The sequence below is a fragment of the Globicephala melas genome, chromosome 7, assembly GCF_963455315.2.
Source record: "Globicephala melas chromosome 7, mGloMel1.2, whole genome shotgun sequence".
Classification (NCBI taxonomy): Eukaryota; Metazoa; Chordata; class Mammalia; order Artiodactyla; family Delphinidae; genus Globicephala; species Globicephala melas.
Genome location: NC_083320.1, coordinates 32258319 through 32275822, shown reverse-complemented (window position 1 = coordinate 32275822; position 17504 = coordinate 32258319). Strand labels below are relative to the sequence as shown.

At 38.5% G+C, this 17504-nt stretch overlaps 1 protein-coding gene across 50 annotated transcripts in view; it reads left to right on the top strand.

The window, feature by feature from the left end:
• The window catches only part of ABI2 (abl interactor 2), a 102042-nt gene that overhangs the window by 81706 nt on the left and 2832 nt on the right, over window positions 1–17504 (top strand). For 14 of the 50 annotated variants that reach the window (XM_060302003.2, XM_060302002.1, XM_060301991.1 and 11 more), the window contains 3 exons: window positions 5034–5117; window positions 7600–7773; window positions 15752–15844. In XM_060302003.2, the coding sequence (XP_060157986.1) occupies window positions 5034–5117; window positions 7600–7773; window positions 15752–15844 (351 nt within the window). Of the gene's footprint in view, window positions 1–5033; window positions 5118–7599; window positions 7774–11486; window positions 17116–17504 lie in introns of those variants that run through there. The other 36 variants (XM_060302013.2, XM_060302005.2, XM_060302012.2 and 33 more) reach the window with 6 other exon arrangements.

The window sequence follows — 17504 nt, the reverse complement described above, 5'->3', positions numbered from 1 at the left end:
CCATTTTTTAATCGGGTTGTTTTTTTGATGTCGAGTTGTATGAGCTGTTTATATGTGTTGGATATTAATTCCTTATTGGTCATGTCATTTGCAAATATTTTCTCCCACTTAGTAGGTTGTCTTTTTGTTTTGTTTATGGTTTCCTTTGCTGTGCAAAAGCTTTTAAGTTTAATTCGGTCTCTGGAGTTCTTTTATAAGGGCACTAATTCCATTCATTTGGGCTCCACCCTCATGAGCTAATCACCTCCCAAAGGCCCCACCTTCTAATACCATCACATTGGAGGTTAGGATTTCATATGAATTTTGGGGAGATATAAACATTCAGTCCTTAACAGTAAGGAATCAGTAATATGGTGTTTAAGTACTAAGGCCTTTGGTAAAAGATATCTTACATTTTACTACTTATATTTTCTTTTTTTAAAATTTATTTATTTTATTTATCCCTGGCTGCATTGGGTCTTCGCCGCCGCGCGCGGTCCTTCTCTAGTTGCGGGGAGTGGGGGCCACTCCCTGTTGCGGTGCGCGGGCCTCTGACCGCGGTGGCCCCCCTCGCTGCAGAGAATGGGCTCCAGGCGCACAGGCCCAGTAGTTGTGGCCCACGGGCTCCAGAGCACAGGCTCGGCAGCTGTGGTGCACGAGCCCAGCCGCTCCGCGGCATGTGGGATCCTCCCGGACCAGGGCCCGAACCCGCGCCCCCCTCATTGGCAGGCAGACTCCCAACCACTGTGCCACCAGGGAAGCCCCCTACTACTCATATTTTCTTACAACAAAGACTAAAAAAATCTAATTCATAAAGTGGAATGTTGGTTCCAAGCAGTGTGAGTGTATATAGTTATATGAGAAAGAGGAATTTCTGAATGAGTATGGTGTTTTACACAGGGAAGATATCAGGCTTCCCTGAATGATATTAAAAAACAACTAAAAAGACACAGTGAGAAAACAATGTTGGGTTGGTGATATTGTAAAAGAAAAGCCATAACGCATATTCTTTAAATGATAGCTAACTTACAGCATCACCATAAATCTCCAGAAGAATACAGGTGTGGTGGGGCTTTAGCAAAGTATAGAGAGCAATCAAGAAGCTGTTTTCCAGTCCTCATTTTAGGCATCTTTAGCTTTTGTTAGTGCATGTTTACTCTAGGGAGAACAAAAAAGCTAGAAAAACCCGAAAAGTTTAAGTATATTCTCAGATGACCAAGTAAACCAAATAGACCCTTTACATCGATTATTAAACACAAGTTATGTTTTTAAACTGTGTGGATTAATTTGCTACTTTTTCTCGGCATAATGTCAAACGATGTTTTTTTTTCACTTGAAAAGGAATAAGAAAAATGGCCCAATTCTTTTAACCCTTCTGAGACTACAGGAGTGATAATTATTTGGTAACCCTATTCTTTTCCATCAAAAAAGCTTCCCTTACTGAGTATGATTAGTTAGATTCACTTTTAAATACTCCTTGTTCTAAGTTACTATCCATGTTTAGAAAATATTTCACTCTTAAAAATAAATTGCTTAAATTATTTCCCTCACTGGAATGTAAAATATTTGCAACTAAACTTGAATGGGCTGTCAAATGTATGGCCTCTAAAGGTGATATCTTGAATGGTTTTAGAAATAGTATTTAGAGTGGTTATTTTGTCTAATTTTCTTAGAGTATTTATAAAGCAGTAAAAAAAAAAGCCTAATTTTTCTTCAAAACTCTTTGTACATTTTAACCTCAAAGAAGATGCTCCAGGATTTTGTAAATAACCAGGAAGGTCATACTTAGGAAGTCTGTATATTTCATCAGCACAGACTCATCCTCTAAGTTTGGTTTGCTTGCAGAGCCTTTTACAGTTTGTATACCTCCGTGTTGCTGAGTGAATGTAAGCTATAGTCCTTATAGTTCTACTTAAGATCTCTCTATAAACTCCAGTCTCTTCTTGAGCCTTTCTCTTCACGTTAACTTCATTATTGTGTAGTTTGAACGTAATATTACTGAATCTAAGTTTGGAGACGTTTCGGTGATTATAGGGAAAGGGTTTTGTCTTGTGAGGAATCATCTTAGCTAAATAGCGTGGAAACAAATTGATAGTTACTTTCTGCTCTTGCCTGTTCATGAGATACCTCAGACTAGAACTGATTATTGCAAACAGTTCGTCACATCACAGTCCTGCTTAAATTCTCCTAAAATAGTTCATTTTCAGTTCGACTCTGAGGAAGATAAATCTAGTCTAAAGTAGGATCTTCTGGTTCACAGGTTTTCTGATGAAATCTCCATGACCAGAAAGAAAATGCTGTGGTAACTAAATTAATTTGGACCATGATGTAAAAAGTTTGCCCTGGGCAAAAAAAGTAGAATTTGGGGCAACCTTTGTAAACTCCATATGGAACTGAATTTTTTAACATGCCTTGGATTGGCTTTGAAAAAAATCTAACTTGTTTTGTTACGATGTAATTCTGTTTAAGGAAGAGCTGGGACTGGTTTTTTACCTGGGCTGCTGTTAGGCTTCTTAAAAAAACCACTGGAGTTTCAGACCTTCACTTTCAAAACAAGAAAAGAAAAAAATATATATATTCATTAAAAAAATAATAAACTCAACCTACCTACAAAACCCCTGTTCTAAGTTAAGTACCTTACCATTCTTTTTTAGCTGAGTACTAGAAGGTCTTTTTTTTTTTTTTTTGATGAGAAACAATGACTGAAGTGGGAAATTTCCTGCTTTTCTGTTACAGGGGAGGTTGGGATGGGTGCTAACAGAAGAGGGACATTTCATCATCTTATATTCCACTTTTCTAGTGCAGTTGCTTGTCTGCTGCTGTCTCTCAGTTTTATCTACTTTGTTTCTGTCGCCTTCTCTGTTCATTGTGTCTTCTTACCCCAAGTTTGGGAACACAGGGTGTTGTGAACATATCAGCAATTGTTCCAAGCCTCTGAGAGTGGGACACAGACACACAGCTTAAGGGTTTACTACCAAGAAGTATGACTTCAGGGAAAAACATAACCACAAGGTATCTTTTAAAGAAAGGTACCAATTTCTAGGGCTATGTGACTCTGTCCCTTAAATCTGAGATATTCTTCAGGATTATCTGCTTAACTCTTGTCTGCCCATTATAAGTACATGTTCTGCCTGCACTTACCCATGGCACAACCGTTATCTTTACTGATTACTGCCCCCTCTGTACCTCTTGATTTTTCCCACAGATTCAACCCAGACTTTCCAGTTGCCTTCCATATTTATGTTTTAAGTTACTTTCGTACATCTCATTATTTCTCCCTGACTTTTCTATTCACCAGCCCATTTCATTCCCTGTACTACCCACCAAGGTTAATGTGGTTAATGGCACCACTACCTTCATAGGTAGGAAGGATAAAAATCTAAGACCATCTTGAGCTGTTTCACTCCTTCATATGCTTCCTGAATCCTCAGATACCAAATACTCTTTTTGTCCACACTGTACTAAGTTCTCTCGTTTTCTTTCCACTTCTATTGCCTTGATTTTTGTGTGTCAGGCCCTGGGTTAGACTTTCTGCATACATGGTTTTTTTTTTTTTAAATCTTTGCAGTTAGTCTGTAAAGTAGGTTGCATTACCTCTTTCATTTCACATTTATGGATTAAGCTCAAAAAATAACTTGCCGTTCCAGTAGCAGCGAAATAGCAAATCAGGGATTTGATGCTAGGTGACTTTAAGTCCAAGGTGTTCCCACTAAGCGCTCTTTCACCTAACATATAAGATTCTTACCTATTGCATATCTACCTGCTCATCTTTCCAGGTTTTGTACTTTCTCTCTGGGGCATCTTATGCCAACCATATGGAAATATTTCTGGTTCTGTGAGCTGGTCATGCTATTTTATACCTCAGAACCTTTGCCTCACTTGGTTCTCGGCTTGTCTTTCTCGACGCCTGTCTGCTTGTCGAACTCCTTTTCTTCAAGCACCTGCTCAGAGGTTACTTCTGGGTAGCCCCACCCCTACTCAAACCCTGACCGCCCTCTCCGTCACCACCATGACACCACACCATCACCAGTGCCTCTTCCACTACCCATCACCACCACCACCTGCAGGGAAGTGCTACAGATGTTGTTGGGTTAGGGTTATTATTTTGTCTTCCATTCCTAACTAGTATGTGATCTTTTTGAGGGCAGTGACTCTTACTCATCTTTTTAGTTTTATTAGTCTTCACTGTGATTTGAAGCTAATAAAGATGTTCTGTCTTTATAAGAAGATGCACACCATACTGTATACCCATTCCGAAGGAAACCATAACTGTAGAGTTAATCTTGGGAAGTTGTTTGGCATGTACCTGGCTTATTTATGTATTTATCTACGTCAGACGTTTGTTGAAGGCTCACTAGTGCTAGGCGCTGTACCAGGTGTTTAAAAGGGAAAGATAGCTTTGGGGGGAGAGGAATGATTTGAATGAGGCTGGCATTTTTCTGTAGCTTCAGGGAGAAAATGTACCTGGAGTAGGTGGCATGAATTGGGACTGTGAGAAATTGTAAAGACACAGACCTGACTCGAAGAGAACCGTTTCGATGTTGGTCTCTTAGCAGAGTGCTTGCACCTTAGTGGGAAGTCAGTGAATATTTGTTTAATCAGTGGCTGAAAACCAATTAATTTTGCCTGTTAAATGAAGTAATGAAAAGTATAAAATTAGGATGTTGGCATGTAATGGTTTTTTCCCTTGTGTTGATGAACATTTAAACTTATAACCTTCAAGGTAAAATTCAGAAAACCAAGTTATTCATGGTAATCTGAAGAAATTCTTTTTTTGAGAAGACATGCTATTGACATGAAAAGATAATTTGCCATTGTATGTAAGAATAGATCTGTATATGATGAATGCTTCCTGTTGTAAGTTTTTAAAACTTCCCTAATACTTTGTTTTGTGTGTTAATGAGTTATCCCTCAAAAGAGGATCCTTAAGATAGCTTGTAAAATGTTTATGCATAGCGGTTTCCCTCCTTATATGTTTGTTTTATTGTGTTACCCTTTCCGTTTAATGTAACTTGCCCTTACCCCTTACCCTCCGCACCTTTTTGTTTTTGCAGTATCTCTTGCTCCTCCTCCCTCCATCCTACAGGTAACTCCTCAGTTACCTTTAATGGGATTTGTGGCCAGAGTCCAAGAAAATAGTAAGTTTATGTCTTCTTTATGCTGTAGATCAGATTCTAGGCATAAAATGTCATTTATATATGATTGGCTGAATAGTCATTCATTCACTGATACTTCAGATATTTGAATATTATGAACAGTCATTGTATGAGCAGCTAGTGTGGATGGTAAAATAATTACGATGAAATTCTCTACTTTCAAACAACTTAAAATCTGGTAGTGAAGATAAGACAAATAAATATAAAATAAGGCACATGTAAAAAGAAAGATCACATCTAATTGAGGAGGTGCTCTTTAATCACTGGATATCCCACACTTTTCTCTGGGTTGCTCAGACAATTAGTGGTCTATCACTGGAGTTTTAGGGTTTTGTGGCCGGCCTGAGAATCTTCTTCCAATCCTGTGATTCCAGGTGTAAAAATGGCCATGCCATGGTGGGTCCCAGGGGACCAAATTGTCAGTCTGTCTCCCATGAGGCCTCATAGATTGGCAGTGAATTTAAGCTGGCCTGTGGTCTGGTGTTGAATCATGCAGGATCAGATAACTAATTGTATTGACAGGTCGAGTTTGCTCCTAGAGAAGCATTAAGGAAGCTGAGGAGACTGATGTCTACAGAGCAGGAGGCCTGTATCTGTATTTAGTGAGGAATTGCTAAAGCAGTGAACACAGTCTGTATGATAGATGAGTTCTCTTCTTGTGAGCAGTCTACATAGGAACCATGTCACAATCATAAGGCTGTACGGGTGTGGAATCGGAACTAGGGGAATTACACTAATGAAGGAGATAATGTCATGAGGCTGATGTAGCCTAATGCATGCATCTCATAACAGGGATGGCCTCAACCGTGGGATAGAAATATTTGCATTCTGTTGCTTAGGACTCCTGCTCCTTTGGAAATGGGCATTGCCAATACTAGAATGTAAGCTCTATGAGAGCAGGGATTTTTGCTTGTTTTTCACTGGCTATTTCTCCAGCACTTAGTAAAGCATCTGACACAGAGCAGGCACTTTGAGTCCCTCCTTTTTTGTGTGCTTCCATAGCTGACTAAATGCTCCTTTTGTATCGACACATTTCTTTCTTGTATTTTAACTGGTTATAGTCCAGTCTTATTGGCCTGAGGGCTCAGTGTCTCTTTCAGGTGCCTTTGCATCTCTGTTTGCTAATTTCTGAAAATAGTCTATTTTACCTCTGCTTTTTGGAAGGTACCCCAATGAGCACCTCCAATATTTACCACAGTGTGCAATATTTACCTTTTAGGATGATCTTTTCTCATTTCTTTCCATAGTCATATACATTTTCTCACCTACAAAATGTATAAAAATAAGAAACTTTGTATATGAGGTGAGCCGTGGCTGATTTTACAGGCATAGCAGGACTTACACATTCAAATGAATGTTGTCCTCTTCAAAACACTCACCTTGGAAAGATATATACCTATCTTTTGGAATGATCTTTATAGCTTTCAAGTACATTATTTTGAAGATAACTCTGTGGTAGCAGATATTTACTCTATATTAAGTTTGATGTTTGGAAGAAGTCTGGAATTATTTGGAACCAGTTATACCGGGCTAAGTAATGCAGCTGTGATTCTGTTATCTTCTTAAACCCTTCTCTGGCTTCGCATTGCTCTTTGGATAGAGTTCAAACTGTTACAAGGCCCTTTCTGCTTAGTGCTGTCCAGCTTCCTCATGCCTCTTTCTACTGAACTTTGCTCAGCTCTTTGAAGGGCTCCTGCTTTGTATTTGTTATTTTCCTTTACATCTGACATGAAATATCTACCCCCACCCTGGGCCATTAACTCTTACTCATCCTTCAGGTTCCAGGAAGCCTTTCCTGACCCACATAAGAGATGTGGTCTACTGCTCTGTTTTCCATGATGACTTAAAGCACTTACTGCACTTAATTGTAAATGCAAGTTTGGTTGTCCATGTCTCCATGACTTTTGCTCACTGCTGTATTCCCAGTGCTGAGCATCGTAGCTGGCCATGGTAGGCTTTCAGTTGATGCTTTTGAATGAATAATGAAACATGACTTTAAAGTTGTTGAATTGATCTCATTCCATAATAGTGTAGCTTTTAAGATAAGAGGCATTGGAGTTCAAATTCCTGCTCTTCCACTTACTGTTGGAGTACTTAATCTTGGAAAGCCAGTTTACACATCCATAAATGAGGATTAAAAACACCACCTCCCAAGGTAAAGATTAAATGAAATAATGTATTATAAAGTGCTAACTGAGTAATTGGAACATTTTAAGTAAAAAGTAGTAATCATTTTGGCTAAACTTTATTCAGCATCCATCAGCACTAACCCAAAGGGAGGAGAAAGTCAAGCTTGGGGATTTGGAACAGTAGAGTTGGTGGGAACACTTCTCTTGCCTACTTATTTTTTGAAAGATTATTATTTTCAAGTCTAGGTTTATACTCCATGAACATAGAAGCTTGGATAGGAAACACTGAACTTTGCATAGTGTGTAGTTTTGTTATCAGCTTGATACATTCTTAGTTTCAGATGCACCACCTCCACCACCACCTGTGGAAGAACCAGTCTTTGATGAGTCCCCACCACCACCTCCTCCTCCAGAAGATTACGAAGAGGAAGAGGCAGCCGTGGTTGAGTATAGTGATCCTTATGCTGAAGAGGACCCACCGTGGGCTCCAAGGTCTTACTTGGAAAAGGGTAAGTTTCAGAGGGATATCTGGAAGGATGGGAAGAAACCTCTATGTACGTAGAAATGAAATTTGCTGGTACTGAAGAGAATCTTATTTATTTTTTACTTATAAGTAAAGTTTGGCCTGTATTAGCCTGTATATTTTAATTAATTTAGTTTACAAGGTTCATGATTTTTGAAGTCACACTGGTAAAATCCTGTGACTGATTTTTATTTACGATTATATGTTGTTCCCGTTGAACGTGCTTTTTATGAATGGTTTCTATAAGGCAGAAATTTTGAAAAGAGGTTTTTCTCTGGAATGACTCAGGAAGAGGATGATCTTTCCAAATTATGTTATTCCTACTCCCACGCTGTGAAGCATTTTTTAAAAAATATTTATTCACGTTGGCTGCATCGGGTCTTAGTTGTGGTATGCAGGATATTCGTTGTGGTGTGCAGGATCTTTCATTGAGGCACACGGGCTCTTTGTTGTGGCGCGCGGGCTTCTCTTTAGTTGTGGCGTGCAGGCTCCAGAGCATGTGGGCTCAGTAGTTGTGGCACACGGGCTCTCTGGTTGTGGCGTGCAGGCTCAGTAGTTGCGGCATGTGGGCTCTCTAGTTGTGGCGTGTGGGCTCTAGATCACGTGGGCTTAGTTGCCCTGTGGCATGTGGGATCTTAGTTCTCCAACCAGGGATCGAACCTGCGTCCCCTGCACTGGAAGGCGGATTCTTAACCACTGGACTACCAGGGAAGTCCTTAAAGCATTCTTTTGTGGCATCTTATATCAGATATTCCAGTTTAAGTATCTCCATATGAAACTTTCTTCCAAAGAATATGGTTTCTCAGTTTCTTTGCAGAGTAGGTGTTTGGCATTTCTTTTGGTGAAAAGTTTCTCTGAATATATTAGCTAACCATCATATGACACTTTTGGGACACAGGCTTACAAACGTCATCAGGACTAGTCAGCTCAGAAGAAATGTGTGCTGTCTTGAAGGAAGTTTTCTGTTAAAGTTAAAGCTACTAACTCACTGGGTTTCAAAACTGACTGCACGTTAGAATCACCTGGGGAGCTTACATCAACGAATAGTGGACTTCCACTTCTGGCTAAGATAGAGCAACAGTAATCAGATTTACCCTCCCTCCTAAAACAATTAGGAATGAATCCAGGAAAAAATATAAAAGATAATGGTTTTCAGACATTAGATAACAAGCATTGGTGGACTATGGTCCCAGAAAGAAGGAACTCAAACACGGTGAGCCCTTAATTGTTCTAGCTTTGCTATCTAGAGGCAGTTTCCACGCCACAGTGCAAGGAGTTGGAACCCAAATAAGCCTGGAAGTCTCACTGAGTAGAGAAGATAAGAGATCACAGAGTTTTGGGAGACCATGGAGAACAGGTAAACTACTCAGAGACAAAGGACAGAGCTCTGGATATCTGCAGAAGGGTCTCCTTGAATCTTTGACAGAGTACTGATCTGTACATGTATGTGAAGAAACTACCTGAGATTAGAGAAAGAACAATCAGAAAGGAGTAGGCAGAAAAAGTCTTGGAAATTACAGGCCTGGGAATAGTTCATGTTCCCGAACGAGCAAGAACAGAAAGACCCTGTAATACACAAGGCATTGAGAAGAGGCCTCAAAAGTGTGTCCCCTCAGTTGTGGGGCGAAATTAGCCCTAGATTAGGGGTTCAGCTCTAGATTGCCCTGAACTGCCCTAACAAATGTTAAAATGCAAACTTTGAAAACATCCAGCTGATTTCAAGTAACTTAACTGAGTTCCAGGACAAAACCCAGCATTGTGCAAAGGAGTCAACAAAATCCAGTACACCAAAAAGTAAAATTCATAGTGACCAGCATCCAATCAAAAATTACAAGGCATGTAAAAAGTCAGGAAAATATAACTCATACCTAAAAGCAAAGCCAGTCAGTAGGAACAGACCCAGAAGTGACCAAGATGATGGAATTACCAGACACGGGTATAGCTAGTATAAATGCCACATATATCCAAGAAGGCAAAGGAAAACATGCACATGAGAGAGAAGCAGAATATATTTTCTTAAAAAAGAGAAAGAGAAACATAGAATTTCTGGAGATTGAAAAATATAGTATCTGAAGGGACACTTAGAAGAAAAGATCAGCAACCTTGACAATATGACATTAGAAACTATCCAAAACGAGGCACAGAGAAAAAAACCAAGACCAAAAACACAGCAACAGATATGTGGAACAATATCAAATAATCTTTATTTGCAGAAGATATTATCTTGTATATAGAAAATCCTAAGGAATCTACAAAAAAGCTGCTAGAACTAAAAAGCGAATTTAGCAAGATGGTAGGCTACAGAGTTGATTTGCAAAATTAATCGCATTTTTATATACTAGCAACAAACAATTAGAGATTGAAATTTACAAAATAATACCTTTTGTAATAACATCAAAAATATGAAAACTTAGGGATCAATTTTTTTTTTTTTGGCCGTGGTGCGTGGCTTGTGTGATCTTAGTTCCCCAACCAGGGATCAAACCTGGGCCCTTGGCAATGAGAGCTCAGAGTCCTAACCACTGGACCGTCAGGGAATTCCCAGGGATAAATTTAATAAAGGCCTTAAATAAATTGAAATAAATAATGTTTTTTGATCATTATTGTTAAGAGACAGTTTTTCCTAAATTGATCTATAAATTGAATGCAATCTCAATAAAAATTCCAGCAGTCATTCTTACAGAAAATGACAAGGGGATTCTAAAAGTTAAATGGAAATGCAGAAGACCTAGTTTAGTCAACACAATTTTGAAAAACAAGACTAATGTTGGAGGATTTAAACTACCTGATTTCAGAGTTCTGGTATAAAGCTACAGTAATCAGGACAGTGTGGTATAAATATAGAAATATACATCAAAATCCAGAAAAAAAAAGAATCCAGAAAAAGATCCACACATACTTTTTGACGAAAGTGCAAGGTAATTCAATGGGGAAAGGATAGTGTTTTCAAAAATAGTGCTGTTAACAATTGGATATCCATATGCAAAACATGAACTTCTACCCTTATTACCTCACCATACACAAAAATTAACTCGAAATGTATTTGGATGTGAATGTAAAACTGTGAAACTTCTAGAGAAAAATATAGGAGAAAATCTGTGTTCTGGGGTTAGGGGAAACTTTTTGTAGAGAACACATTAAAAAACATGAAGCTTAAAAGAAAAAATGATAAATTGAATTTCATTCAATTAAACTTTTCTTTTGTAACGATGGTGTTAAGAAAATGACAAGGCAAGCCATATAGACTGGGAAGAATATTTGCAAAATAACTCAGGAGACGACAAACAACTTGTAGAAAAAAACAGTTTGGAAACACTTCATCAAAAAAGATGTATGAACTGCAAATAAGCACATGGAAAGATACTCAACATTATTAGTCAGGGAAATGCAAAGTGAAGCTGCAATGAACCAAACTACTTATCACTACACACCCTCTGGAATGGCTACAATTAAAAACACTGATAATACCAAGTGTCAGAGAAACTGTGGTGAAACAGGAGCTGGTACAGTGTACAATGCTGGTAAGAATGCAGCGTTTCAGCCACTTTGGAAAACAGTTGGCAGTTTCTTATGAAGTTAGATATACACTTACCAGGTGGTCTGGCAGTCCCTTCTTAGATGTTTATTTACGAGGAATGAAGATGTATGTTCACACAAAGACTTGAACTTGATTGTTCATAGCTGCTTTATTCCTAATAGCCAAGACTGGAAGCAACCTATACGTCTTTCAACTGGTGAATGGATAAGCTAATTGTGGGCTATCCATCCATTCAATGGAATACTGTTCAGCAATGGAGAGGAATAAACTACTGGTACGTACAGCGATATCGATGGATCTCAAGCATTATGCTAATGAAAGAATCTAGACACAAAAGACTCATACTTTATGATTCCATCTAAATGAAATTTAGAAGATGAGTGGTTTGGGGGGACCAATAGTGGCTACATGGGGGCATAAGGAAACTTTGGGATAATGGCCATTGTAAGGATTGTGGTAGAAGTTGTTCATTTGTCATGTATACAGGTGCATACATTTGTGAAAACTCACTGAATATAAACTTAAGTGATTGTGTTTTTTGTCTAAATTACTTCTTAATAAAGCTGCTTTAAGAAAAGAAAAAAAAAGAGCCCAAGGTACACTAGGGTACCAATGTCCAGTGGCCTTGGACATGGACATGTTTTACAGATTCCATGACATGTTTTACAGATTCCTTAGCTGATTTTAACACTGTCCTGGACAAAGTGATGACAGTTTTCAGCTCTGAAAAACCAGCTCAGTGAGTCCTTAAGAGAAAAGCATAATGAAGAGATTTGCTTGTTAAAAATCTCCTCTTCGGTGAACATGTTAAAATCTGGAGAGATTTGTAAGAGAGGAAAGTAAGTTTATTTTCAGTCCAAATAACTCTTTAAAGCTTAAAAGAAAATGCCTGAGTTGTTTCCTAAGATATTTTTCAAAGTTAATCTCTGTTAAGCTCAAATCTTTTAAAACATGAAAATCAAATAACCTCCTCCTTACTCTTTCTGGAGAAACAGAAATAACCGTGTTCAGCTTATGACTGATTGCTTTTTGTTGGAGTGCATAAATGTTGAGCCTGTTGCCTAATGTCTTATTTTGCTATCTTAGACTTAGGACCTCGTTCTCAACTGTGTCTGCATATTAGGGTCACCTAGGGAATGTTTAATATGTCTGCACTTCCAGATCTATTAAATCAGAATCTGTGGACATGGGACGCAGGCATCAGAATTTTTTAAAGTTCCAAGGTTGAGAACCACTGCATAGGTTTATCATAACCCTTGATTATTAGCCAAGTGGAGAAAATTTGTATATGTAAGTATCTTTATTTAACTTGGGTAGAGAAAAGATATTTTCTTTTATTTATTATGTGCCTGGCATGATGCAAGACTTATTACATATGTAAGGCAGTTAGTTTCCCCATTTTGCAAACTAGGAAATTGAGGTTCAAAATAATTTATGTTACAGAATATGACAGAAGATGTTTGTGTTATAGGAGTATATATATATCATATATATCATAATAGTTATTAATGGTAATAAAAGCAGCTAACATTTATATAGAATGTTTACACATGGCCCTGTATTGTGTGTACATTGCCTCATTTAATATAACGATGCTTTGAGGTATTGGCACTATTATAATACCCATTATACAGCTGAGTAAAAAGCAGCTTAGGAAAGTTAAGTATGTTCTGTAAAGTAATAAGTGGTACAGCTGGGATCTGAACTAGGTGGCATAACTCCTGAGCCCACCTTCTTAACATTGTCTTAAGCTTGTACTCTGACAGACCTGGAATTGAGTCTTGGCTGTAACGTTTACTAGCGTTAAATTATTTGTGACAAATTGACTTGTCAGTGCCTGTTTTATTTCCCTTTCTTCTATCAAGCCATCTGTTCTTGTGTTTTTCTAGCTCAATGACATAACTTCTTGGTAGAAGCATAAACAGTGTATGGTAACTTATCAGATAACACTTCTGTCCTCACAAGACTGACGGTCCCTTGTCTTATTCATCTTTGTATCTCTAAAAATCAGAGTGGATGCTCCATTAATGATTGTCAGAAAATGAATAGTGCCATTAATTCTGTCTGGGGAGTCCAGAAAGCTTCTCAGAGGACATGGTATATGTGATGTGCTTTGAATGATGAGTATGAGTTTCTCAGGCAGAGGAGAGAGAGAGGAAGGGCTATCCAGTCAGAGGGAATCCTCTGAGTCAAAAGGGCATGGTGAGTAATGTCCTGTGCTGGGGGGACCTGGGTGGGTTGTAGGGAGGGAGTGGGCAAGCTAAGAGTATAGGAAGGGAAGTTGTAAATAATGATGGGAGGCCTTGAATACCAGGCTGAGGTGTTTTGGATTTTTTTCTTTTTAAAAAATCTGATAGTAGAGGGAAATTGTGGAAGATTTTAAATAGGTTAATGTTAAGTTCCCATGTATTTGGATTTTAATTTTTGAAAAAAGATACTTGATAATAGTGTAGTGTGCATTAGAAAGAAAGAAAAATAGGAGTTGGAAAGACCAGGTTGGGTATCTTTCTAAGCAAGAGATTAGGGCCTCAACTGAGGCAGTGGTGCTGAAAACCTTGTTCACATAAATAAGTAGATGCAAATGGAATTATTTTTCATGCAGCACTGTCAGTTCTCTTAAATCCTTCAGAGTTATTTGCCAAAAATCAAATAATGTTCTATCTTTAAAAATCATGTTTTATATGGTGTGTCATCTGATAACCCCGTTAAAGTCCACCTTAACTTTTGTTAAAAGCAAAAGAATGGGAGCCGCTTAAGTTGCAAAAAGGTTGGGATAGTCAGTGGAGTAATTCTGTTTCTTAATACCACACTGGTATTTTGAATTGTCCCTTTGGCACTCAGGGTGTTTTATACTTAAGCATAGTACATCACTGTATTTTTGTTAAGTAGGAGAAAGATAAACAGGAAATGAGAACTTTTATGACTGATGCTTGACAGAGGATATCATCTCAAGCAGATCAGATTTCGATGCAGGATTTATAAAAGTTGAGGATCTAGAAAGAAACTCTGTAAAATCATCTGTCACTCATGCTACTTAGAAAATCTTCAGGTGCCCCACAGTGATATGTGTATTCCAGTTTAAAGACTGCTGCGCTGATTAGGGCGTTGAGTGTGATGATGGAGAAAAGTGTTTGGGTTTGAGAGATTCAGAAGGTGTAGAATTAACAGGACTTGTGGATATTTTCCTCTGAATTACTTTTCAGTGGGTTTGCATTTCTATAAGCATCAAGAATGTTATCAACTCCCCCCAAAAAAGCTAAAAAATACTACATTGACTAGAAATACTGAGTATTCTACATATCTTGTGTTCTCTTTAAACTTGTATGCCATTTAATTGTATCTGTTTAGATGTTAGAAATACACACTAAACGCTTTCTAGGTCCCTCTAAAGTGTTTTCTGGCATCCTAGATCACTGTAATGGCAAATATTCAGAGTTTAAGAAAGCTGTTGAATTTTACTTAAAGCAGGCCTGGAACAAATTGCACTGTATCAAAAGTCCCTGTTTTAGTTTCTGTTTCTTAATGATTTATTTAGGATTAAGGTTGCACAGAAAACAAAGTCAATATATGCTTCTTAAAATGGATAGATGGAGATATGAGTGAAATTCTGAGTGGTTTAATAAACATAGAGGATCTTTCTATAAAAAAGATAAATCTTCAAGTGGATCTGAGCAAGTTACAGGGTATCCCAATTTAACTAAACTATTGAGGAAAATGTAACACTTAGGAACCAGAGATTGTCCCAGATATCATTTAAAGGCCCCATTTACCAAGTTATTTAAATAATGAAAATCATAGGAGAGCTTACAGGTATCTTGGTTTTCTTAACACTTTTAGTCTGTTACTGTGGATATGTTAAATTGGTGGCATAATGCAGCATGTGTTTTGAAAGAATATATATAGTAGACGCCCGTCATTCACACATATAACCTGTGGGAATTCAACCACTATTCTCAGTGAATGGGCATAGGCTCTAGAAAGTGTGAGAAAGCAGATGGAAGTCTGCTCTTCACTCAGTCTCTCATTTTTTCACTGGCCTCTCCTAGTGTATCTCACTGCACTAGTCTAATTCTAATGTTTAAAGGTACGTGTTTTTACATAATATGGTGCTTTAACACAAGCTCAACTGAAGAAACAGTCATCTTTCCCTATTCTGGGATTGTATCTCTTCAGAGAGATTGTTGAACAGTAAGTGTGACTAAATACTATTTTTGGCCATTTATACAGTTTTGAACCTAACCTCAAGATGGGATTCCACTGTGCAGGACTGGGTATTAGAAAATAGAATTCGCAGGGAGGGTCCTGTGTTTAGAAAGTCACTGTGTTTGAAGTGCTGCAGAAGTTCAGAAAGGATAGATATTCATTTATTTGGTTCTGCCTTTCTAGGAACGTTATTCTTTTTCATATCCTTTTTTTCCCCCTCTAGTTGTGGCAATTTATGATTATACAAAAGACAAGGAAGATGAGCTGTCCTTTCAGGAAGGAGCCATTATTTATGTCATCAAGAAGAATGACGATGGTTGGTATGAAGGAGTTATGAATGGAGTGACTGGGCTCTTTCCTGGGAATTATGTCGAGTCTATCATGCATTATTCTGAGTAAAGCTCAGCAAGGCTGTGTTTCCCTCACAGGAATAGTCAGGTCTTCCCAGATTATCAAAAGGCCCTGGGGATTCCCCTCCAGTGAAATGAATGAAGGATTCAAATGACAAAAACTACTTATGTTTTGTTTTTTTTGGTTTATCCCTCAGTATTAAAACAAAAAAGCAAGCTGAGTTTGAACAAATGGCTCTTTCTGCCATCACTTATACTATGCTGAGCTGTTTGGACTGAAATAAAGTGACGGTTTCTGAATATATCAGAGGTATAACAGCATAACTATGTGAAACAAATCAGGTTAAAACTGATTCAGAAAAGAAATCTGGGATCTTTCTCAGGAATACTGTACATGCGTGGGAGTTCTCCTCCTGCGGAATCTGTGGCATTGGATGATCTGCAGTGCCTGTGGCTAGCCTCATGGCCCAGGGTGTGCCCCAGCCCCACTTCCTTCCACTGGGATGAGGAGGGGGAACCAATATTTAAATACCATACATAACCATTTTTATAATTGTTTCACATGGCTTATTTCCTCTTCAACACTGTAAATCCTGCATTCTCTCAGCACGAGTGCACCAGGTGAGTTAGTGTTGAGCTGACTTGCATCCCTTCATGTTTCTTAGTTCGTAGATTATAAGAATGATTTGAGTCTCCAAACATTCTGAAGGTGGTTTTGTTCTACTGCGCTGCTGCTGTGTGAGACTGCATTGCCACTGCTGGCAGTGCACCCAGAGGTGTGACAGGTGCAGCCTGGTCCGTGCGCTCAAGTGGGCGTGCAGAGGTGGACACGAGGGTCCCTAAGGTTCTAGAGAGGTTGAACTGCAGAAGTGCATCCTAAACCCTTGCCTTAGGTGCTGTTTTGAGGAGTAGGACCTTAGAGGTCAGACCAACTATTTCTTTACTTCTTTCACTATTTAGATAAATAGTTTTTGGTTTTTTTTTTAATAGCAGTTATTTTCAAGTCTCGACAGTCACTGGGAATAAAAGGCTTGCTGCTGTGCTCTCTGAATGTTATGGCAGGTGTCAGCTACTGCTGAATTTACTCACTTAGAAAAGGTAAATATTCCCCTGATTCTGTGTGTTTGGCTTTTGAAGTAGCTGCTGTTGGTAAGGATTTGAACCTTATCTCTCAGACTAAGAATAGTGGGATAAGTGATATAAGGCCAAATACTTATTCAAGTTTTTTTTTTTTTTTCACCTGCACAATTACAACTTCAGATTCAGTGGAGTTTGGAAGGCAGATGGCTTTAATCCTCTCTTCTGTAATCAGTATAATATTGAAAAACATCCAGGAGGCCTTGCTGCTCAGCAGCTGAATACTGTGATGATAAACCAGCTCACAGGCCAAAGCCACCATGGGTCCTTCCCAGTCCCAGTGACTTGGCCAGAAGAGAGCTTTGCCAGGTGACTTCCCAGTGCTGGGGGAAAGGTGAGAGGCGGTAGGCTGCATATATTTCAAACATGGGCCTTGAACATAATAGGTAGTGCAGAGAGAGGAACTTGATTGAAAAATGAACAAGGGTGGTAGGTGTGAGGGAGTTTCAGATCGTGTAGACAGAGTTAATATTCCACCTGTGACTCTGT